The sequence below is a fragment of the Schistocerca americana genome, chromosome 3, assembly GCF_021461395.2.
Source record: "Schistocerca americana isolate TAMUIC-IGC-003095 chromosome 3, iqSchAmer2.1, whole genome shotgun sequence".
In the NCBI taxonomy this organism is placed as follows: domain Eukaryota; kingdom Metazoa; phylum Arthropoda; class Insecta; order Orthoptera; family Acrididae; genus Schistocerca; species Schistocerca americana.
The window spans coordinates 183,631,619-183,656,390 of record NC_060121.1 but is presented as its reverse complement, the minus strand read 5'-3'; the positions used below and the strand labels follow the sequence as shown (position 1 = coordinate 183,656,390).

Below are 24,772 nucleotides of genomic sequence, written 5' to 3'. Positions count from 1 at the left end.
AGGAAAGAGTGAATACCAAAACTTGAACTTTTGGGGTCAAACATCCCTCTGCAGTGATGCGGAGAGGTGACGTACATGAGAATAAATACATGGTGCAGGAAAGAAACCGAATGGCAACAATGGAATGTAATATGTGACATACAAATTTCAAAGAAGTTAATAATACAGCTCAGCACAGAATGCAGCGTCAAAGATAAATAACTAATAGTAAACAAACATCTTGTGTTGTTTATCGTCTAGCACCCGTAATCATATTTCTTGACTTATGTACACAAAGCTACTTGTTCCCTCAACCAAGTACTCATTTAGTCTTGCACAGTTGAGTCAATCAACATCTAATAATACATAAATTTGGAGGTGTCACAAGAAACTGGACCTGAAGTAAAGATAGATGAAGACGTAGAAGGAAATAGTTACAAACAGCGGGGGTTTGAGGGGGGTGGGTGAGAAAGAGGGTGGGGAGGAAAAAGAGAGTGTGTGTGTGTGTGTGTGTGTGTGTGTGTGTGTGTGTGTGTGTGTGTGAGAGAGAGAGAGAGAGAGAGAGAGAGAGAGAGAGAGAGAGAGAGAGAGAGAGATATTGAACAAGAATGTAACATTACAATTTGTTGTTGTTATGGTTAGATTTTATGTAGCATGGACTTTGTCCTCTTTCTGAATTATTAACTTTTCTGGAATTTGGATTCCAGCTGCCTCGTTTGATTTCTATCCTGTACCTGTAGTATGATGTTTTAAAATTTTTGAGCAACCTGCTGCACACACCATATTCATAAATCTTGCTCTTCTTTTTACAATTCATTTGTGCAAAACTTTTTTGTATTGGGATGATAAAGACTTCAGAACGATCAAGACTTGGTTCCACTTTTTCCTGTCAGTTTCAGTAACTTTTCAAATTCAGCAAATTTTTGTAGATTTTGTCTGCACTTGACTATTATAAAACTGTAGTCCAAATAAATATGAAAAAAATAAAAAATCTTATAATACACCAAATACCACTCTTTATATTGCTAAGTGGTATCCTGCAGATTGCATGTTTTGCAATGTTATTTCATCATAATAGTCTGAGTGATTAAATTCTTGATGGCATAAAGAAAAAATAAAGATAAAACAATTTCTTAAGAAAAATTTTCAGAAACAAATGAGTAAAAAGTGATGCGATAATGAGCATCAAAATGCAGAAATGCTGTGTTACAGTCAGTACCAGATGAAAGAGCAACCTGAACAATTATGAAATAGGAACAAAGTTAACATATCATGCTTTCATACTAGAAATAATTTGCTTTGGGCTCAGTAGTACACATAAAGGAATGACAAAATAAAGGGAAACAGGTGTGGGTAAGACTTCCTGCGTAGTGGGTTATTGTTGGAGTAGAAGAGAGTTTCATCTTTTGGCAAGTGAAAGCACTTTCCTGTCATTGCTGGAAATTACTGTGATAGATAACACTGGCCATTTAACATTCTCTATGTGGGATTCCTCAACAGACAGCATTAATTTCATATGGTGTAGCAGGAACATACGACAGAAAAAATAAATAACACCAATTTTATCATATGCCTCAGTAGTAAAAAATATTCAATGTAACTTTTATATATGATCACAGTGAATATGTAGTCAGTAGTCACAGCTTATTTACAAATTTTATCAGTGGCAAACACGTTAAAATTATAATGTGTAAAACTCTGGGGCACTGTCATAAAAAACAACAATAGTATACTTTGGACAAAAGTTCTTTGGTAACTGTTTCACAAAGCCAGGTGTTGTTCTTTAGTGATAAACCACATAAATAACTTGTCCCTTAAAAGTCAAACAAAAAAAATTGGGACTAATTGTGAACTAAATCTATAGTTTTTATCTACAACAGCATGCATCACCATTCAGTACCTAAACTGAAGTAATAACATTCATCTTATTTTCCATATTAATATATATGTTTTAAGAGGTTATACAACCCATAACTATTGTAAAACTTAAAACAGAAGGGCAACTTAAGCAATAAATGTAACCAGCAATGACAGTCTCAAAGCGTGTGCAACCAAAGTTACAGAAACTATAACTATAGTTGTATGTTTTCATAGGCACTCAGTCTGTAGAATGACAGAATACCTAGCTGTCAGAACAGAAAAAGACAGTAGAAAAAGCAAAAGAAAATGCTTAAATCATGGGTTACATTTGGTATAAACAATTCTTAGAAACAATGGACTCCATGTCTGTAACATTACTTCAGTTTTACATAATATGAAGAAGTTTTCGTATCTACACAGCCATTGTAACATTGGTTTCACATATCTAGTAAAAACAGTGATGATTTCTGGTTCATCTTAATTCAGACCTAAAAAAAAGAAGAAGAAGAAGAAGTTATCAATAGGCTAATTCACTGTATTGTCCTAGTTTCTATCTATTATGTGGTACAAAACATATTCAGAACACACCTAAAGTACCAGTCAATAAGGCCACCAAGTTTTTCAGTCCGATAATGAAAAAAAGTTATTTCAAGCTGTTAAAAGTAGTGTATGAATGCATGGTTTTACAGTGATATGAATGAATAAAACCTTCTCAAGCTTCCAGCAGAGACAGTTGGTAGAAAACCCTCTAGCTTTCGACCAAGCTCTTCTTGGCCATTTTCATGTTGTGAATGACTGCCGTGTCGCCTTGGCCTTGCTGTTATATAGCTGTGGTGCTGGCTATGACATCACTTGTGCTCTCTTCCTCGACAACTGTGCCAATGTTTTCGTCTAGTGCCTGTCACACTTGTTTCAACCTCGCCATGGCTATGTCCCAGGCTGTGCGGAGCTGCAAACCACTATTCTTGTTGACAATGTTTTTTCAGATATTTTTATTTCTACCCATTCTTTTATGACACTGTCCCCAAATCCTTTTGTCCTCACAATAACACATGTTTCATCGAATAGAATTCAGTGTCAATTTCCTACAGCGTGTTCTTTCACAGCTGATTTTTCAGGATAGCATCGGTGTAAGCACCTCTTGAGTTCTGTCTGGCATTTCTCCACAGTGTGACGTAGTAGCAGCCGCACTGACATGGTATTTTGTACAGTACAGACATCCTAAGCCCTAGATTGTCCTTCACAGATCTTAAGAGCTGTCCATTTTTGCTGGGGGCATGAACAATGATGAGATGTTGGGTCTCTCAAGAAGCTGGCTAACCTCTCCCAACACTGTGCTATATAGCGATAAGGTATGGCGACACAGCAGTCATCTACAACTTGAAAATGGCCAAGGAGAGCTAGGTAAAAAGTTCATGGGCCACCTGATGCCACTGGAAGCCCGCAATCATTTTATTCATGTTAAAGTAGCATTCACAATGAATTTTTTGATACGAATAAGTATAATCACAAAACTTAATACAATTTCTTTGCTTTAAATTAAGAAGTCTGTGCTGTTGAAATACTGTATGCGTATGAAAATTTCAAAGTGAGGTTATAAGAGAGTGGAGAAAGGATGTTCCACCCATCACGTAACAGCTACAGGGATAGAGTGGTAATCCCCACATAACACATATATAGTAGTAGTAAGAATGGAAATGGTGTCTTCGTAATAGCTGTTCTGAGTAGTCTAGATATGCAAGTATTTTGCCATTTATTTCTGAGCAAGAAATTAAGATTTTCATAATTCTTCTTAGAAACATGTACTACATCTACATTGTTCCAACAGAATTCATTAACAACTCTTCAGCATATACTCTTCTGATATACGAAGTTACATGCAACAACAGTACATAATTTAATATATTGATGCATATTCTAACAATGTGTTATCAGAAACAATGCATAGTTTTCAAACATGCGTAACAGAATTTAGTCACTGGAATATCATGGAGTTCAAGCAAGAACATTTACATGCAAGAGCTTCTTGTGATCATTATCAAGGGAAAATACATTTGATACTTTGTCTTGGGAGGCTGTGAATTTCAATTCTTAAAAAAATTCACCGGTGAAAGAAATTCTCTTGAAAATAATAACTCTGCACCTGAATAATGCTAATGTTGTTAATATTTTCTCTTCAAGATAAAAGACAAGCACTAGAGAAGAAAATACATGACGTGTCAGAGAATAGTTGTGAAAAAACAGTTGCTGCATCTATCAGTACTTAAACAGCTACATCTGAAATCTTAAAAAAATGTCTTCACGTCAGTGACATTTAAAACTGGTGAACAGCACAAATCAAACACACAAAAAGAAGGATCAGAATTTGGAGTTTTGTCTGTCAATGCTTGTTAAGTAGCTATTCAGGTTGTGTCCTGCCAGACTGTCATACACGGAACCATTCAAATTTGGCCCATTTGATGGAGGAATATTGCAACAGTGCTGAGATATTAGTGCACTTAGGCAGACATTAGTATAAGGGCCGATCAAAAGGTTTCTGATTGAGGGCCGTACAGTCCAGAATTGGTATGTCAATCAGGCAAAAACACTATGAACATTGAGACAATCATCCCACCGAAGTGCCAGGTTGAAGATACCTGTTTGGTGAAACACCATGTCCTTCTGCTTCTGTTGCCCAGCAGGAATCATTGACCCTTCAAAGCCTTTTTTAAGCATGATGACTGCATAGGGAGAGATCAGGATTATATGGCGGGTGCTCAAGTGTCAGCCACTTGAATTAGCATAATGACCGAGGCCAACCTCCCAGATCGGCCAGCATCTTGTGTCGAATCGCAACCAGCACAGTACTTGGTGCAGCATTCCACAATGATGGTTTTAGACGGACAGGCTGGCCCATAAGTATTCTTTATTTTCCAATGGTTGCCTACCAGTGTTTGTCCTTTGGCAGCTAAGAAAAGAACAACAAGATGTTGGTCCTACTTGGGTGCATTTGGTAATAGCATTGCCATAATTCATGTTTCCGCATTTACCGTACACCCGCCGGAAACACACAGATACCGCACTAGTCCCTTGCCTACATGTCAGCACTAACATCCCTGCATTGGAGTTGCACTATCTTGCATATATGCTGCAGAAAAACCCTCAAACGGAAACTTTTTGAGTGCCTGACAACTGCGCAAGTAATGATCACTAGCAGGTCAAAATTGCTATTAGGTTCATAACTGTTGAAAATTTGACTCTACTAATTGGACTTCTACTGCTTGATGGAACAGTTGTGATTAAATTTGTCCAACACAACAGAAGGGGATAAGGACTTTGGGCTACATATTGGTGTCTCCTTTCTTTATAGGCAGTGGACACATTGTTTCAGTCTAACTTATGATGATGACAATGACTGTAGAGAGAGAGGGGGATAGATGATGATGATGATGATTTTGGTTTGTGGGGGCACTCAACGGCATGGTTATCAACACTCGAACAAATTCCCAATCTTTTTCACTGTCCAGTCTCGCCATTTTCCCAAATGATGATGAAATGATGAGGACAACACAAACACCCAGACCCCAGGCAGAGAAAACCCCCAGCCTGACCAGGAATAGAAGCCAGAACCCTGTGATCCAGAGGAAGCAATGCTACATCTACATCTACATGGATACTCTGCAAATCACGTTTAAGTGTCTTGCAGAGGGTTCATCGAACCACCTTCAAAATTTTCTATTATTCCAATCTCATATAGCGTGCGGGAAGAATGAACACCTGTACCTTTCCGTACAAGCTCTGATTTCCCTTATTTTATCTTGGTGATCATTCCTCCCTATGTAAGTCGGTGTCAACAAAATATTTTCGCATTCGGAGGAGAAAGTTGGTGATTGGAATTTCGTGACAAGATTCTGTCGCAACAAAAACCGCCTTTCTTTTAACGATGTCCATCCCAAATCCTGTATCATTTCTGTGACACACTCTCCCATATTTCGCGATAGTACAAAACGTGCTGCCTTTCTTTGAACTTTTTCGATGTACACAGTCAGTCCTATCTGGCAAGGATCCCACACCGCGCAACAGTATTCTGAAAGAGGACAGACAAGCGTAGTGTAGGCAGTCTCCTTAATAGGTCTGTTACATTTCCCAAGTGCCCTGCCAATAAAACGCAGTCTTTGGTTAGCCTTCCACACAACATTTTCTATGTGTTTCTTCCAATTTAAATTGTTCATAATTGTAATACCTAGGTATTTAGTCAAAATTATGGCTTTTAGATTAGACTGATTTATCGTGTAACCTAAGTTTAACACGTTCCTTTCAGCACTCATGTGGATGACTTCACACTTTTCATTATTTAAGGTCAACTGCCACTTTTCGCACCATTCCGATATTTCTCCTAAATCGTTTTGCAGTTTGTTTTGATCTTCTGATGACTTTATTAGTCGATAAATGACAGCGTCATCTGCAAACAACCAAATACGGCTGCTCAGATTGTCTCCCAAATCGTATATATAGATAAGGAACAGCAAAGGGCCTATAACACTACCTTGGGGAACGCCAGAAATCACCTCTGTTCTACTCTATGACTTTCTGCCAATTACAACCAACTGTAACCTCTCTGACAGGAAATCACAGATCCAGTCACATAACTGAGACGATAATCCATAAGCACGCAAATTCACTACGAGCCGCTTGTGTGGTACAGCGTCAAAAGCCTTCCAGAAATATGGAATCGATCTGAAATCCCTTGTCAACACCACTCAACACTTCATGTGAATAAAAAGCTAGTTGTGTTTCACAGGAATGATGTTTTCTAAACCCATGTTGACTGTGTGTCAATAGACCGTTTTCTTCGAGGTAATTCATTATGTTCGAACACAATATATGTTCTAAAATCCTTCTGCATATCAACGTTAACGATATGGGCTTGTAATTTAGTGGATTACTCCTCTTGAATATTGGTGTGACTTGTGCAACTTTCCAGTCTTTGGGTACGGATCTTCCGTCGAGCGAACGGTTGTATGCGATTGTTAAGAATGGAGCTAATGCATCAGCATACTTCGAAAGGAACCTAATTGGTATACAGTATGGACCAGAAGACTTTAACTGATGTAAGTTGCTTCACTACTCCGAGGATGTTGGCAGCTGTTCTCGATTCGAATTCTGGAGTATTTACTTTGTCTTCTTTTGAGGAGGCATTTCGGAAGGCTGTGTTTAGTGAATCTGCTTTGGCAGCACTGTCTTCGATGGTATCTCCATTGCTATCACACAGAGAAGGCACTGATTGTTTCTTGCTGCTAACATACTTCACATACGAGGAGAATCTCTTTGGATTTTCTGCCAGGTTTTGAGACAAAGTTTCGTTCTGGAAACAGTTATAAGCATTTCGCATTGAAGTCCGTGCAAAATTTCGAGCTTCTGTAAAAGAACACCAATCCTGGGGATTTTGCGTCTGTTTAAATTTGGCATGTTCATTTCGTTGTTTCTGCAGCAGTGTTCGAACCAGTTTTGTGTACCAAGGAGGATCAGCTCTGTCGTTTGTTAATTTATTTGGTAAATCTCTCAATTGCTGCCGATACTATTTCCTTAAATTTAAGCCACATCTGGTCTACACTTATATTATGAATTTGGAATGAGTGGAGACTGTCTCTCAGGAAGGCGTCAAGCGAATTTTTATCTGCTTTTTCGAATAGGCATATTTTTCACTTATTTTTCGAGGCTTTGGGGATTACAATATTAAATCTTGCTACGACAACCTTGTGTTCACTAATCCTTGAATCGGTTTTGATGCTGGTTATTAACTCAAGATTATTTGTTGCTAAGAGGTCAAGTGCGTTTTCACAACCATTTACTATTCGCGTGGGCTCATGAACTAACTGCTCGAGATAATTTTCAGAGAATGCATTTAGCACAATTTCGGATGATATTTTATGCGTACCTCCGAAATTAAACATGTATTTTCGCCAACATATGAAGGGTAAATTAAAGTCACCATCAACTATTATGGTATGATTCAGGTATGTATTTGAAATCAAACTCAAGTTTTCTTTGAACCTTTCAGCAACTGTATCATCTGAATTGGGAGGTCAGTAAAAGGATCCAATTACTATTTTTTTCTGGTTGCCAAGAATGACCTCTGTCCATACTAACTCACAGGAAGTATCTACTTCAATTTCGCGACAAGTTAAACTACTTCTGACAGCAACAAACACGCCTCCGCCAACCGTGTTTAGCTTACCCTTTCGGAACACCGTTAGACCACGAGTTGTGGAGAGAGGGGGGAAAGGGAACAGAATGTGGCACTGGCAAACCTAACCCAGATACAGGCAGAGGAAATTGCATGTGGCACACACAGAAGTGGTGGGGTGGGTTATGAAGGCGGAAATAGAATAGGAAAGCATATCAGGGAGGAGGAAGATACCAACCTCCAGCCATGGCACCATGTCTTCCGTCTAGCCCTCTTCCCCTCCAGTTTACTCTAGCTTGTTCCATCTGCGATGGGTAAGGACAGACATGAAATGTGTTCGGCAAGGAGCCGCCACTCGGGTATGTAGGTTACTGATCCAAAATGTGTAAGAGTAAAAAAAAAAAAAGTCACAACCTTTTCTAAAAACCTTTCAGTCCCTCAAAGCTATGAAGTTCTTATCTAAGGACACTGTATAACGTGCTTCAATTAGGACACCCTGGTTAGTCCACCGCAAAAATCTCACCATCATGAATGAAGTGTTCCTTTTGTCTGAGATATGTAGTACTAATAAAAGTACATAGCAATCTCACCTTTCTCTTTTTATGTCTTTCTGTTTCTGCTCCAGACAAACGTTTTCTTTTACCTCCTACATCTGTTTCTTCCTGCCCACTCAGTACATCCCGATTTTTATTAGCTTCAGTGGTACGTGTCTCCCGGCGGAGTGGAACTTCTCCAACTACTTGAACAAGCATCTGTGTTGTCAAAAAATCCTGAAAAATGAAAAAGTTGCAGTCATTGTAAAGCCATATTTAACATAAAGTAAACACACAAAATATGTAAATGAAAGCACAGACACAAAAGAGAAAATTGTGTACAGAATGTCAGAGAGGGGGGTGTGCAACGTTTGCATCAATCTTGGAGGAGGAAGCCACAAAACATGAACTTAAATGAACACAAATCTTGACTGTTAATGTACAGAGTTCATACCAATCATGAACTGGTGCCTCAGAAGTTCAGAAATCCAACACAGAAATTTTCTGCTCATCCATTTTATTTCTTGTGTAGCTACTCCAAGGCATATCTGTAATATTTCATGGAGGTTGTAACTTATGGAATTAATGTGAAATAGGTTCTGGTAACTGATGATATAATATTTAAAGCAATGACAACAGAGTCTCTTTCACAACACTGGCACAACTGATTTCTGCATTAGTGAGTCACTGAAATGAAATCTATGATTACATTGTGAAGTGCTTTTCACAAGAAGATCAGTACAACTGGATCAAAGATTCTTTCAGTGAAAAACTTCCATCTACACTTACCACTGGGAAAAAAAAAAAAAAAAAAAAAGAAGCAATTTATTGATATTCTTCAGACTCCACACCGAGAACAAAGTTCGTTTCCACATCAAGAAAGATTTTCGGAACTTGGTGAAGCAGGAACATCCTCAAGTATGTAACAAGACCCTACAACTTTTGATACTTTTTGCAACATCATAGTTGGCATGTTGGAGAAAGAGATGAGAGTTGCAATTTTCAACCTTGTGCCTCGATTTTAAGATCTGTAGAAGCAAGTCTGTCCTTCTATTGATTTTGTTATCAGACTAAGATGTAATAACATTAAATGCGTTCAGAGTACAAGTGCGTGTGAATACACAGTGCACCAAACACTTTTAATGATGGGCCTCTGCAGTCATTTGCCACTGTTAACACCATGACGTCAGCAACTATTACCGAAATGGGCACGTGACCATTGGCACTGGATGTTTGCGCAGTGGCAGTGTGTTTCATGGGCAGAGGAATCCTGATACTTCTTCATCACACCGATGGCAGGGTGCAAATCTGTCATCTTCCGGGGGCACAGCTCCCTGACGTCTGTACTACGGGATGGAGACCAGCTGATGGTGGCACCATTATGCTTTGGAGAACATTCAGGTGAGCATCCACCAGAGCAGTGGAGCTTGTGCAAAGCATCATAACAGCCAAGGAGTATCATACACAGGTTGCAGACAATGTACACCCCTTCATGACGATCATTCTTCCCGATGGCAGTGGCATTTTTCAAGAAGATAATGCACCACGTCACAAGGCCAAGACGGTGACAGAGATTCAGGGAACTCAGTGGCAAGTTCCAATTGATGTGCTGGTCCCCAAACTTGCCAGATCTAAACTTGATTGAACACATCTGGGATGTGACTGAATGTGACATCACAGCTCATTGCGACCCCCCCTCCCTCTCTGGAATTTGCGGGAATTAGGTGAATTGTGTGTGCAGATGTGGTGCCAACAGTCTCCAGTGGCCCTCCAAGACCTCATTGCTTATATGTCACAACGCATCACCACCGTTATCTGTGCCAAAGGTGTACATACCGACAATTAGGTAGGGGGTCATAATGTTCTGCTGATCAGTGTATTTACCCCTCACTTCAACTTGTTCGTCATATGTGAAAGGACCTGAAAACTCAAAAAGTTTGGAAACCACTGCTACACCCTGTGACAACAAAAGTTGAAGTGTTTAACCCCAAAGCTACACTAGTTCTAGCTGATTTGTCTGTAATATACCAACAGCCCCATTTAATTTCTGGTAAATAATGCCTCCAACATCATGACCAAGTTGGTTAATACAGTTGTCTGTTGCTCTCACCATACCAATTGCCATTCTACTCACTCTTAAGCCTTTATTTGTACTCTTTTTTACATGGCACATGGGGGGGGGGGGGGGGGGGGGGGAGAAAGTACGGAGCTTCCTGAATACAATATCCTTTACGAAATAGACAAACTTGTTATTCAACTGTAACTGATTAATATCCTAGTTTCTCACTAGGCAAGTACACTGATCAGCTAGAACTTTATGACTATCCACCTAGTAGCTAGTATGTCCACCTTTGGCACAGGTAACACTGACGATGTGGTCTTGGTAGGTTGCTGGAGGGAGTTGGCACCACATCCTCACGCATGTGTGACACACACACACACACCACCTAATTCCCACAAATTCCAGGGAGAGGGACAATGAGCTCTGACGTCACGTTCAATCACATCTCAGAACTCACCACTGTGTTCCCTGAACCATTCCATCACAGTCCTGGTCTTGTGACATGGCACATTATCTTGTTGAAAAATGCCACTGCCATCGGGAAACATGATCGTCATGAAGGGGGGCACATGGTACGCAACCTAGGCTGTTGTGATGGTTCGTACGAGCTCCACTGGACCCACAGATGCTCACCTGAATGTTCCCCAGAGCATAATGATGTCGTCGTCATTTGGTCTCCAACCCACAATACAGGTGTCAAGGAGCTGTGTCCCTGGAAGATGACTGATTCGCACCCTGCCCTCGGCATTGCTGCCTGGTGACTTCGTCGACCACTGCCGATATTTCGACAGGAGCACACCCTGCCTTTCTCAAGGCACAAATGCAAGGAGGAAGCAATGTGCAAGGGAATTTAATCTCTCAGTTTTATTGAAGTGTCAAAATCATAGTGTGGTTCCAATGTTTGCTAAGGTTGTGCATCATATTAATTCTCCTGTCACCCATTGCATCAAGCAACATGCTGGTTTAGCTCTTGTTCGTGAAAGGATCCACTATACTCGCTGTCAATTAGATTTTGTTTCTAAGGAATTATTTCAGCTTCATTTAATGATGGCGTCTAATGTTTCTGAATTTTCTTGGCATTGGGTGGACAGTGCCTCTTAGTCGCAGTCTGACTGGGAATTTCAATCTGTAACTGCTCGTCATTCGGCAAAGTTTGAACGTTTCCTTGGCTCAGTGTCTAATTCTAATTTTAATTCTCAACATTCTGTGATCAATCTCACAGAGAAAACGTTTTACGACGGAGCTTTGTCTGTGCTGGGGAAAGGTTTGAATTTCGCACCGACACCTAAGAGTTTGCCAGTCGTTGATTTTATTAGTTCTATTGAACAGGCTGTTTATAAACTACCTTCCAAGGCTGCAGAAGAGGTTAGGAGGGAAGCTTGTCGTGTGTTGACTGGGGCCCGTTCACCCAAGTGTAACATTACAGCAGCTGAGGCGGCTGCTTTACGTTCACTCGGAATGGATTCTGATATTGTTATTTTACCTGCGGACAAGGGAAATGCCACGGTTTTGTTGAACAAACTACCTTCCGAGGCTGCAGAAGAGGTTAGGAGGGAAGCTTGTCATGTGTTGATTGAGGCCCGTTCACCCAAGTGTAACATTACAGCAGCTGAGGCGGCTGCTTTACGTTCACTCAGAATGGATTCTGATATTGTTATTTTACCTGCGGACAAGGGAAATGCCACGGTTTTATTGAACAAGCACGATTACATTCAAAGGATGCAGTGTCTACTTTCTGATTCGGCGTATCGTAAAATCGGTGCTGACCCTACTAAGAGTTTTGAGAGGAAGACTAATAACCTCCTGAAGAAAAGTTCTTTGTCACAGGAGACTATCAAGAGTCTTAATTCTTACTGTGCTGTACCACCTAGCTTATATGGCCTCCCTAAGCTCCATAAGGAGACTGTCCCGTTGAGGCCTATTGTTTCTAATATTGGTGCTCAGACATATTGTGTAGCTAAACATCTTGCTAGTTTGTTGAGCCCACTAGTAGGTAGGTGTGAACACCACATTAAGAACTCTGCAGATTTCTTACGTCGATTGCAGGGACTGCATTTGAATGACTGATATTTTAGTCAGTTTTGATGTGGTTTCTCATTTCACTCGTGTTCCTCTCTCTGATTCATTGCAGCTAATTGAGGTTAAGTTTGGTGTCAAGTTAACAAATTTGTTTCGACGTGTGCTGACTTACTTTTTATTGAATGGTCAGTACTACGAACAGACTAATGGAGTTGCAATGGTAAGCCCGTTGTCACCTATTGTGGCCCATTTGTTTATGGAGGATTTTGAGGAATGTGCATTGGAGTCAGCGACCTTGAAACCTACGTGTTTTTTCAGATATGTAGACAATACTTTTGTTGTTTGGCCCCATGGTAGTGAGAATTTAAACCGGTTTTTGGAACGCCTGAATTCAATCCACCCGAATATTCAGTTCACTATGGAGGTGGAAAAGAATGGATGCCTTGCCTTCCTTGATGTGTTGGTCAGAAGGAAGACTGATGGTATGTTGGGACATTCTGTTTATAGGAAGCCTACTCACACCGACTTTTATCTGCAAGCTGATAGTTGTCACCATCCAGCTCAGCATGAAGGAGTACTTCGTACCTTGGTTCACGGGGCCCACATTATCTCAGACCCAGAAAGTTTGGCAGCTGTGCTATCACATCTCGAAGTCACCTTTCGTCAGAATGGTTATAGTGAGAGGCAGATCAAACATGAGTTGAGCCATCAGCCTTCTGTGCAACGGATGAGTGATGATAGCAACGAAGTGGCACCTAAGTCTATGGCCTTTTTACCTTACACAGGAAGCATTTCCAACAGGATTGGCCATATTTTGTGGAAATATGATGTGAAATGTGTTTTTCGACCACCTTCTAAGATTAAGGTCCTGTTGGCATCTGTAAAAGATGATCTTGGCTTGTGTAAGGCTGGTGTCTATCGTATTCCTTGCAGTTGTGGCATGTCATATATTGGTCAGACAATCAGGATTGTGGAAGACCGGTGTATTGAACATAAGCGTCACACACACTTACAACAGCCGAGCAAATCCGCTATTGCAGAACATTGCCTTGACACCGATCATCCTATGGAATACAACAACACGGAGATTCTGGCTTACACGTCCAGCTATTGGGATAGTGTTATTAAGGAAGCTGTTGAAATCACACTATCAAGCAACCTTATAAACAGAGGTGGTGGATTTTGTTTAAATGCTGCTTGGAGTCTGGCTCTGTCTCTCATCAAAAAACAGAGGGACAGAATTAGCGCTACCTCACCTGTAGATTAATAGTCACTATCGATATTTCTGATGTTGGTTATCTTTGGTTGTGTGTTGACTCTACAGTTACTTGTTCTGTGTGTGGTATCTTCCTTGTTTCTCGTCTGTGAACCGAGGTATTAAATTTCCTTGAACATTGCTTCCTCCTTGCATTTGTGCCTTGAGAATGGCAGGATGTGCTCCTGTCGAAATATCGGCGGCGGTCGATGATGTCACCCGGCAACAAACCCGTAAGTTATTTGAACTGTAAAACTACTCTGCAAGAACAAAGACAAACATGACAAGAAAGGAAAGGAACTTTATAAATTTCCATCACCTCTCCATGAAGTTCTTGTATATCATATTCAGTAGGATTATTCCCAAATGCGTAGGAAAAAAAACTGGACTTTAATCAATCAGACGAACAAGTTGGCTTTAGAAGTAAGTATAGCACTTGCAAGTTGTGAACAAAAATGCAGAACAGAGCAATGAATCAGAATGTTTGCATTGTCTCATATTCAAATGTTTTCTGTGAGTTTTTGACTTGAGCTTCAATGCCTTTACCGATAGACATTTACAAACAAGCAGTTTTCAACCTATGTTAGGAGAAGGGGGAACATACATGTCAGTGTAATGGCTTACACTAGAATTCATCAGGATAGTGAGAAATACAAAATTCAAAGACAAGTCAGACAAGGAGATAGGAGATTACATATTGCGAAAATGATTCCCAGCAGAATATCAACAATGTATGAATAGATAGATTGCTACTTGGCATAAAGATGATAGGTTAACCCTTTCGTGGGTACATTTTTTGTAGCAACTCAGTGAAGATAATTTTTTTGCTCTCCTATTAGATTTGTGTTCAACTGACTATATTTTTTGATAATTTTATTTTTGTGATTTAGGAGCAAAAACTATGGTGGTACATATATCACCACAGCAACGTTGTGAGGTATTAAAACTAGGGTTGTAAACTATTTTCTGCTTCCATTTTGTGGACTGTTGTGTGTTGCCATTACACACAAAAAGACAATGAATAGTGTTTACTGTTTTGTTACTGATATTGAAGTTTACTTACCACAATGTGAAAACAATAAAGTAGGAGCTGATACAGATCACAATAATGTATATTGCAGAAGCGAAGCAATGAGTTTCAACAACAGCTGATCCCACAACAAACAAACTGATTGTTGTACAAGTTTTCATACACCTGGTGCAGTGTACTACCACAAGATGTCAGGCACAGAGGTGGTAAGACATATTCCCCACAGCTTTAGGATACCCCCAGGTTGGTGGTAAATATGCTTCCCGAGGACCACAAATGACAGATTAATTTTGCGGTATGTATACTTCCCAAGCCCCTTCCAGAAACTACTTTGTTGGTAACCATACTTCCCAAGCACCATTAGAATACCGCTGCTTGGTGGAATATATACTCCCCACAGTCCTGAAAGCTATATTTTACAACAAACAGAAACTACAGCTGGTGCAGCAGACTCCCACTAGGTGCCAGGAGCATAGAGAAGTGGTGAAACATATTCCCTTAAATGCCGCAAAGAAACACACTTAGTGGGAAGTATATTCTCCATGGCCCATGAAAGTGTTAAGCTGCAGACGGGAACAATTAAGACACACTTACACATAAGCTTTCAGCCACAGCCTTCACCGGAAAAATAAAGAGAAATACACACTATTCATTCACACAAACAAGTGCACCTCATAAATAGACGACTGCTAACTTCAGCAGCTCAGACCAAAATGTCATTCTGGGCTGCGCTCCTGGAGTTGGTGGTCCTGTGTACAATGAATTGTGCTTGCTTGTGTAAATGAATAGTGCGTGTACCTCTTTATTTCTCTGACAAAGGCTGTAGCCGAGAGCTTATATGAAAGTGTCTCAATTTTGCCTGTCTGCAACTTAATATGTCATCTTTACGGTAAGGAGCAATCGATTTTTTCCTATATTGTTGATATTCCAACCTGGAGTTTCCATTGTTTTATTCCCAACAGACCTAAATAATGTTTTCAGATCCTTAAATTGGAAGTATTGGCAAAGAAAAGTCACACAGTATGTCGCTCAAAATCAGTAATAAATTACAAGTTCCTCCACTGCATCTGCACCATTACTCTTTAACTCTCATTTAAGTGCTTGACAAGGAGTACGCAGAACCACTTTCAGATTAATTCTCTATGGTTTCACTCTCAAATAGCATATGGGGAAAATGAAAACCTAACTCTTTTCATGCAAGTTCGGATTTCTCTTATTTTATCATGACAGTTGTTTCTTCGTTGATCTGTGGGAGTCAACAAAATTTTTCACGGTTCGGAGAAGAAAGCTGGTAGTTGCACTTTCATGAAAACTTACTGCCATAGCAAAACTACTTTTGGTTTATTGATTGTCATCCCACACTGTTGCCTTACTGAAACATTTGTTCTCTTGTCCCATACGGTTACTCCTTGGGTCTGTCTTAGTGCAATACTTTCATTTGCACTGCCATTAATTATATTTTTCGCTTCCTCTCTGCTGTCACAAATTTGTTTCTCCATACAGTATTTTGCAGGGATCCTACTACCCGTACTGCCTTTCCCACTTTTTCCCACTTCCATGGTTAAGTCTTTAGAGCTGGTGATAACACTCCCTATAAAATTAAAGCTCATCCCTTGTTCAATTGATGCATCATCAACTTCTAATTTACATCTTACAGGTGTTTTTGATGTTACCATATTCTTTGATTTTTAGGTGAGATTTTCATGTTATGTTGCTTATTAGTTTTATTGAATTGGCGAAGTACATTCAGTAGATAGTCATCACTATTTGCTACCAGTACAGCATCATCAGCGTAATACACAATAGTCAACAATTTATTTGTATTTTATATCCCGGTTTCTTTCTTACAGCATCAATGATGTGGTCTATCATAATATTGAACAGTTGTGGGCTTAATGAGTCTCCTTGTCCAATTCCTTTTGCTGTTATAATTTCACCTGTCAATCCTTCATTTGTTTTAATTCTTGTTTTCTTACCTGTTGGAATGAATATCTGTGATGTTCACTAAACCCACTGACACACTTGTCACTTAAGGGTTGTACTATGTCCTTTTTCTAATCCCATCGAAAGCTTTTGAAAAGTCAATGAAACACAGCTAGGCTGGATTATCAAACTCTATGGATTTCTCTACTATCTGTCTTAGAGCAAAAATAACATCTATTGTGTTCCTGTTTTGCCTGAATTCTTGCTGTCCTCCTGCTATTTGTATATTATTCTATATTCTGTTTCTAATTAGTGATGTTAAGAGTCTTTTTTGTGGTACCAAGCATGGTATTTTCCATTAATTATCTAATATAGTGAAAGGCCCATATGGAGAGTATGGATGCCACAAGACTCATTAAAATTTCTAAATATGGATGATTACAAGGGAAATGCCTGCCTGGACAACCATTCAAAAGACAGAAAGACAGGTGCTCTAGTACATCCACAGAACGAGACTGACAAAGAGTGTAAAACCTAGTCAGCAGCAGCAGAAGAAGAAGAAAATTGCCACCACAACTTGTTTATCATACCCATTACATTCTCTAATTTCACAATAAAACAAAATGGACTACCCTTATCTGATTTTTTCACCACCAATCCTACCTGATAAGGATCCCATATTGTGAAACAATACTTCAGAAGAGGATCAACAAGCATAGTGCAGGCAGTCTCTTTAGTAGATTAGTTGCACCTTCTAAGTTTTCTGGCAAAAAAACACTGTCACTGGTAGACTCTCACAGCAACATTGTTTATGTAATGACCACAATTTAACTTAAATGAATCAACAACTTGAAATTTGTACGGCTTATATTGTAACGGAAATTTAATGGAATTTTTTCAGTAGTGCTTGTGGAGGACTTCACACTTCTTATTCTTTACGGTTGATTGTTATTCTTCAAAATAAGGAGATAATGTGTCTAATTCATTTTGCAATTTTTTTACAATCTTCTAATGACTGTACTAGACAGTAGACAACAGCATACACCACAAACGATCAAAGAGAGCTGCTCAGATTGTCTCCTAAATTGTTCTTATGGTTTAAGACAGCAGTGGGACTATAACACTTTCCTGGGGAACCCCGGTGTGAATTGTGTGTCGTTAGATGGTTTCCTGTCAATTACTATGAACTGTGACCTTTGTGACACAAAATCACAAATACAGTTGCAGAGCTGAGACAATACTTCACTGATAGGCAATTTGAATAGAAGTCATTTGTGAGGCCATATTTTGTAGTTATCATTCTTGAATCTTTGGTTTACTGTGTCTCAAGTTCAATTCCTGTGAGGAGTAAACAATGCAAACTCAACTTGAATTACTGTTATTGTAAAATAAATAATTCATGTTTTTCTCTGGTTGATTACATGTTATAATAGTCAAACACAAACACTGAAAGGAAAAAATAAACACACTTCTTCACCATATCTGTATATTTATACATGTAAAGCACAATATTGTGAATGTTCTTCAGTATTTATTTATTTTGTTGGCCAGCATTTGGCTTACAAGTCTATCATCACACTTTAACTGATTGTTGTCGTCATCATCATCAAAGAGTGTACAATATTCATATACAACATTGAAAAAGATGTTAGTCTAGAGTGATGCACAAACACAGCATAGAAGCCGCATCCAAAAGTGCAGTGGTAATGCAATTAATGATCTTACACTTAAACAGTAAATAAATATTAAGAGACCAAGCCAAAAAAAGCATTAACATTAAACCTCAAAAACCAAAGCTTACTTAACAATTTAAATGGAGTACATAGGCAATAACAATAAAATAAACAAATGCAGGAAAAATGGAGAAACAGGATGGCATTCACTACGAGACTCACTGGAACACTGTCAGGATTAAGTGAAGTTTAAAAGAGGGGGAAATACTGAACTGTGTTTGGTCATTTAATATCATAGCAGGACTGTGCGCCAGATATTTGTTGATTTTCAGGGCTTCATTTGGTAAGCAGAGGGCATGGGCCTATGGCTGGTAGCTGTGGCTTACACTCAGTGTTGTAATGGCGACCAGAATGGTCGCAGGGTTGTAGTGATGGAAACGCGGCGGGAGCCGCGGAGCAACCCGCAAACAACAACACAATGGGAGAGGACGGACACAAGCAACGAAGGACCTTACGACACAACAAGAACAGACAACAGAGTCACGAACCAAACAAGACAACCAAGTCCACACGTAAAGCAACATGAAAGTCAATACACTGTCTAATGCGAGGTGAAATGTCCTGAGACGCACGTGAGGTTAGACTGGCAGGCTGAGCGACAGGCAGGCGCTTAAGTACTCGATTGGGGATGCCGCTATTGGCCGCTGCAACCACATGTTCCGCTGGGGTGCCCTCACTCTAAGTGCGGGCCAGGAGGCGTGCGCCGCCACAGCTTATGGTGCGATGGTACAGAGACCTCTATGGGTCTTCAACGTCCATGACTTCTGGCGGGGATTCAAATTCTGCGGCGCGCGGTACCAGAGTCAGCACATGCTCAGCAAATCTGCAGTCACAATTTTGCAACCTCCAGCTGCATTCATGTTCAGCCAATCTATTAGTTCTGTCTTTACCTGAGTGATCAATATAACATTGTCAAAATTAGGAAATGTAATTTTTTTTGTATAACTCATGGTTGGATAGTAATTGGGTCTCTTCTTCATTATTCAAAATGCACTGGGCTGCACAATCACAATGTTTCACCTACACTTTGTGATACCTGTTCTAAGTATGGAGTTGTAAACTCAAATCCTGCAACAATAGGTTTTTCTACTATGTGAGGAACATCTCAGCCCAGTATAGTTTCAATGGTAAAGATAAGATTCATTTCCAGCTAACAGTTGGGTACACAAAATTACTTGTCCTAATTGTCACAAGTGTACTGGTCATTCAGACATACAAAGCAGCTAGGTTGGCTGAACATGAATGCAACTGGTGGTTGCAGAATTATGAAAAAGTTTTCTAGAGACCGCTACTATTCACAAATTTTTGTCAATTTACTTAAATTATTTACTAAAACAACAGGTTTTGAGGCACAAACCTCATCTCCAGGCAACAGTGGCAGTACAAAAATGTTTAACAGAAGTACACATATTTATTAAAGTTGCTCTTCACAGTTTTGGCATGTGCTGTGGCTATTCTGCAGAGAAAGAGAATTCTAACTTAATATGAAGGAATATTTACTTTGTTTGTGAGCCATGGCAGTGTTGTGCTGTCCTTGGACACACTGATTGCCTGGTGGCCTGGTTGGAGATGTGAGTGCCACACTGATTCACCCAGTTTATCACTGTTTGCAAATGAGGAAAAGCCAGGACCCATGCCATGGTTGGCGAGCTGGTGCTTATACAAGGCAGTAGCAGGTATGGACCGAGGGGTGAGTCTGTAAGCATGGTTGCCATTGGAGTCTCTTACTTTATTTGGAGCCATATGCATGATGGCATCCACTGCAGCTGATTTCTTGGTTTTGACCACTGTGGCTGATTTCTTGGTTTTGAAGAGATAGCGCACCAGCAATTTGCCTTCTGGGACATTCTCACCGTGTGCAGTTTGGATTCTGGCAGCTGGAATAGTGCTTTGAACTATGGCATATGGACAACTAGAGAAGTTATGGTGCGTATTGTATTTATTCCCTGAGTGAACCTCACCTGTGGAGTTTGAAAGATGAGGTTTCTTTGCAACTACTGTAACCTATTTGGAGTCGCGAGTGTAACTTTGCTGATTTGTTTAGTGATTTGTATTTATGTTTGTATAACAGCTGTTGTACGGGCAGTTGATCTGTTAGAACCTCCGAGCTGGCCTCAGGTTACATGAATGTTTACTTAGACAGGCCACTGACTGAAATGGTATATTTGTTTCGAACTGTGGGGGGGGGGGGGGGGGTTTAAGGTGACTTAAGTCTATTTATTGTGATAAACAGTAGTTATTTCAATTATTGTTTTTCTGTTTCAGATTTGCTTGTGTAAGTGAAGTTTATTGTTTAAATTGATATTTCTCTTGTCTTAAAGACTGCTTCTGTAAGAGAAACTTGCTGTTCATTACTATACATCAGGTGTAAGAGAAGATTGTTAATTTGATCATCATTCTGATTGCTTGTACACTGTGAAATAAATTTGCGATTTCTTAAAAAAAAAATTTTGTTGAAGTCATCATTTTTTCTCTTGGTGTTTGAAAATTGTTTCAGATCCATATGGTGACGGATTCATGAGGGTGCTTTGGATTACCCTACCTCAGGAGGGAACATCTCCAACATGAGTTGAGAGTTAGAAATATAACTGCTGAAGACACCCAATTGTATAGAGCGCATAGAGGGCACCACTATTCGTCACATGATACCGACGGTAAGCCTATCTTTGGAATACGTCGTCATTCTCGATTAAGAGTAATTGATTGTCATTCAGCTGGCGCAACGTTGAGATCCATGTTTTGTTCAACTTAAAACTTCCTCTTTCCCATGAAAATTATTGTGGTGTATGTGAATCTCTATTGCTTCTCTATACATGCGCGCATGATAATGCGATGTTCGTGCTAGAATGCTTGTCTCATTAAATTTAATTTCATGTTTCCCACCTCGAAAAAGATCCTCAGCTACGGCCGATTTTTCGATGTGTCCTAAGCAACAGTTTCTTTTATTTTGGCTAAGTGGGTGTTTACACTTCTTTTCATTGTTCCAATTTATACTTGCCCACAACTGTATGGAATTTTGTATACCCCAGGTGTTGCTAGGGGGTGTCGGGCATCTTTTGCAGTTCTTAAATATTCCTTAATCTTCTTGGTGGGTCTGAAGAATGTTTCGATCCCATACCTGGCCAGATCTTTCCCAATACAGTCCGTGACTTTATCAATGAATGGTAGGAAAACTTTTCCAGTAGGTGACCATTGTTGCTCTCGACTTCTGCTTCTTTTCTTCTTTGATGGAGGGCTTGATCAATTTCCTTGCTGGTATATCCATTTTTCATGAAGGCTGGCCGTAAGGGATTTAATTCATCTTGCAAGTAAGCCGGGTTTCAGATTTTGTTGGCTCTGTTCTCCAAGGTTTCATGACACCTCTTTTTTTACCTAGGACAATGGTTTGATTCCTTGTGGAGGTACCGATCCACGTGAGTGTTCTTTCTACATACCTTGTGTCCCAGCGTCCCATCCACCCGTTTAATTACTGACACATCCAGGAAATTGAGTTGACCGTTACTCTCTTTCTCCATCATAAACTCTATCTTTGGGTTAATACTGTTCAGCTGCACCAAGAAGACATCCAGCACTTCTTGACCATAAGTCCACACTACAAATATGTCATCAACATAGCGGTACCATTTAGCTGGCTTTTTTCTGGCAGTCTGCAGCGCTCAGTGTTCCGAGATCTCCATAAATAAATTGGCAACAGCTGGGCTGAGAGGGCTTCCCATCGCCACCCTGTCGATCTGTTCATAAAACTTGTTGTTGTACTGGAAGTAAGTTGTTGCCAGGCAGTGTTTAAATAAAGCCACTATGTCAGTTGGAAAAATATCTGCTATATAGGAAATAGCTTTGTTTACAGCCACCATGGTAAACAATGACACTACATCAAAGCTCACAAGAATATCACTTGGGCTGACATTAATCTCCCTCTGTTTTTCAATAAAGTGCACCGAGTTTTTAATGTAACTGCTCGTTCTGCCAATGTATGGTTGCAGCAAGCAGGTGAGATATCTGGCCACCTCTTGTGTTGGAGATCCTATAGCACCCACAGTCAGTCTCATCGGGACCTGTGGTTTATGTACCTATGGGAGTCCATATAGTCTGGGTGGGTAAGCTTCCGATTTGCTGAGTTGTTTTTTTATCATCCAAAGAAAGAGAAGATCCGACAACATACAAAAAGTTTCAGAAGGATCCTACAACCAAAATTTTGAGAAATAGCAATCAACTGGTAAAACAATCTTCTCTTTCTTCGGATGATAAAAAACAACTCTGCAAAACAGAAGCTATCCACCCAGACTATATGGACTTCAAACATACATAAACCACAGGTCCCGAAGTGACCAACTGTGAGTGCTATAGGATCTCCAACACAAGAGGTGGCCAGATATCTCGCCTGCTTGCTGCAACCATACATTGGCAGAACGGACCGTTACATTAAAAACTCTGTGCATTTTATTGAAAAATGGAGGGAGATTAATGTCAGCCCAAGTTACATTCTTGTGAGCTTCGATGTACTGTCATTGTTTACCATGGTGGCTGTAAACAAAGCTATTTCATATACAGTAGATACTTTTCTGACTGACATAGTGGCTTTATTTAAACACTGCCTGGCGACAACTTATTTCCAGTACAACAATGAGTTTTATGAACAGATCGACGGGGTCGTGATGGGAAACCCTCTCAGCCCAGCTGTTGCCAATTTACTTATGGAGATCTTCGAACAGTGAGCGCTGCAAACTGCCAAAAAAAAAAAAAAAAAAAAAACCAGCTAAATGGTACCGCTATGTTGCTGACACATTTGTAATGTAGACTCATGGTGAAGAAGAGTTGGATGTCTTCTTGGTGCATCTGAACAGTATTAACCCGAACATACAGTTTACGATGGGGAAAGAGAGTAACGGTCAACTCAATTTCCTGGATGTGTCAGTAATTAAATGGGTTGATGGGGCGCTGGGCCACAAGGTATATAGAAAGAACACTCACACGGGTCGGTACCTCCACAAGGAATCAAACCATCATCCTAGGCAAAAAAGGGATGTCATGAAAACCTTGGAGGACAGAGCCAACAAAATCTGAAATCCGGCTTACTTGCAAGATGAATTAAATCGCTTACGGCCAGCCTTCATGAAAAATGGATTTACCAGCAAAGAAGAAAACAAACTGGAAGTCAAGAGCAACAATGGTCACCTACTGGAAAAGTTTTCCTACCATTCATTAATAAAGTCACAGACCGTATCGGGAAAGTTCTGGCCAGGTATGGGATCGAAACAATCTTCAGACCCACCAAGAAGATTAAGGAATATTTAAGAACTGTAAAAGATGCCTGATACCCCCTAGCAACACCTGGGGTATACAAAATTCCATGCAGTTGTGGACAAGTATACATCAGAACAACGAAAAGAAGTGTAAACACCCGCTTAGCCAAACATAAAAGAAACTTTCTCTTAGGATCAGGGTGTCTACGTGGACAAGAAAAAAAAATTTCCAGATTTTTCCCGGATTTCCTGGTTGAAAACACAATTTCTCACGGATGAAATTACGTATAAAGCGGGTGAAAATACATCCGTGTTAAGCAACAGTATACTTTCCCTCGAGCTGTAAAACCTATCAGTCCTTTGAATAGTGAAGGTATTATACCGGCTGAGGATGTCCCGCCACTTAAGGAAACAGGAAAAACAATGCGTTTGGAAAGATGTTTGATGTGAGACAATATAGACAGCTTTTATTTTCGAATTGCGAAAATATATACACAAATTCCACAAGTTACAGCATGGTAGCTTCCGAAGCCTTAAAATAGAGATTGCGTTGAGCGATGCACTTTTGTAAGCCAGTCATAACTCATGTCACGTGATCTCGCTAGCGAATGACGGCAGTTATTCAGGACACGAGGCCTACGAGAAAGACAGGCCACGGCGTGTACGTTACAAACGTGGGCCAAGCTCGCTCAACTCGGCAAAGTGCGTTTCTACACCGGTTAACGTAACTAAATGTGTATGTACGAACAAGAATTGCATCGACTATTGGAATCCACTATTATTAGTCCTACAATGATTGGAAGTCCGTAGGCCTACTAACAGGCTCTAATTTGGCAATTAAAATCATACCAAAATGATTATCAGTTGCGTAAGGCACCACATCTTCTATGAAAGGAGAACTGTTACGAAGAAGAGAATAAATGCTGTAAACGAACGGTTATACCATTTCTATCGAAAATTGATTTTAAA

General features: G+C 39.9%; 1 protein-coding gene across 3 annotated transcripts in view; it reads right to left on the bottom strand.

Annotated features, from left to right (window-relative positions):
• Window positions 1–473: 473 nt before the first annotated feature.
• Window positions 474–24,772, bottom strand: part of LOC124605611 (bromodomain-containing protein 8) — a 277,718-nt gene continuing 253,419 nt past the window's right edge. For all 3 annotated transcript variants that reach the window (XM_047137415.1, XM_047137416.1, XM_047137418.1), the window contains exons 17-18: window positions 8,596–8,775; window positions 474–2,327 (exon numbers count right to left, since the gene is read on the bottom strand). In XM_047137415.1, the coding sequence (XP_046993371.1) occupies window positions 2,322–2,327; window positions 8,596–8,775 (186 nt within the window). In that variant the 3' untranslated portion in view covers window positions 474–2,321. The remainder of the gene's footprint in view (window positions 2,328–8,595; window positions 8,776–24,772) is intronic.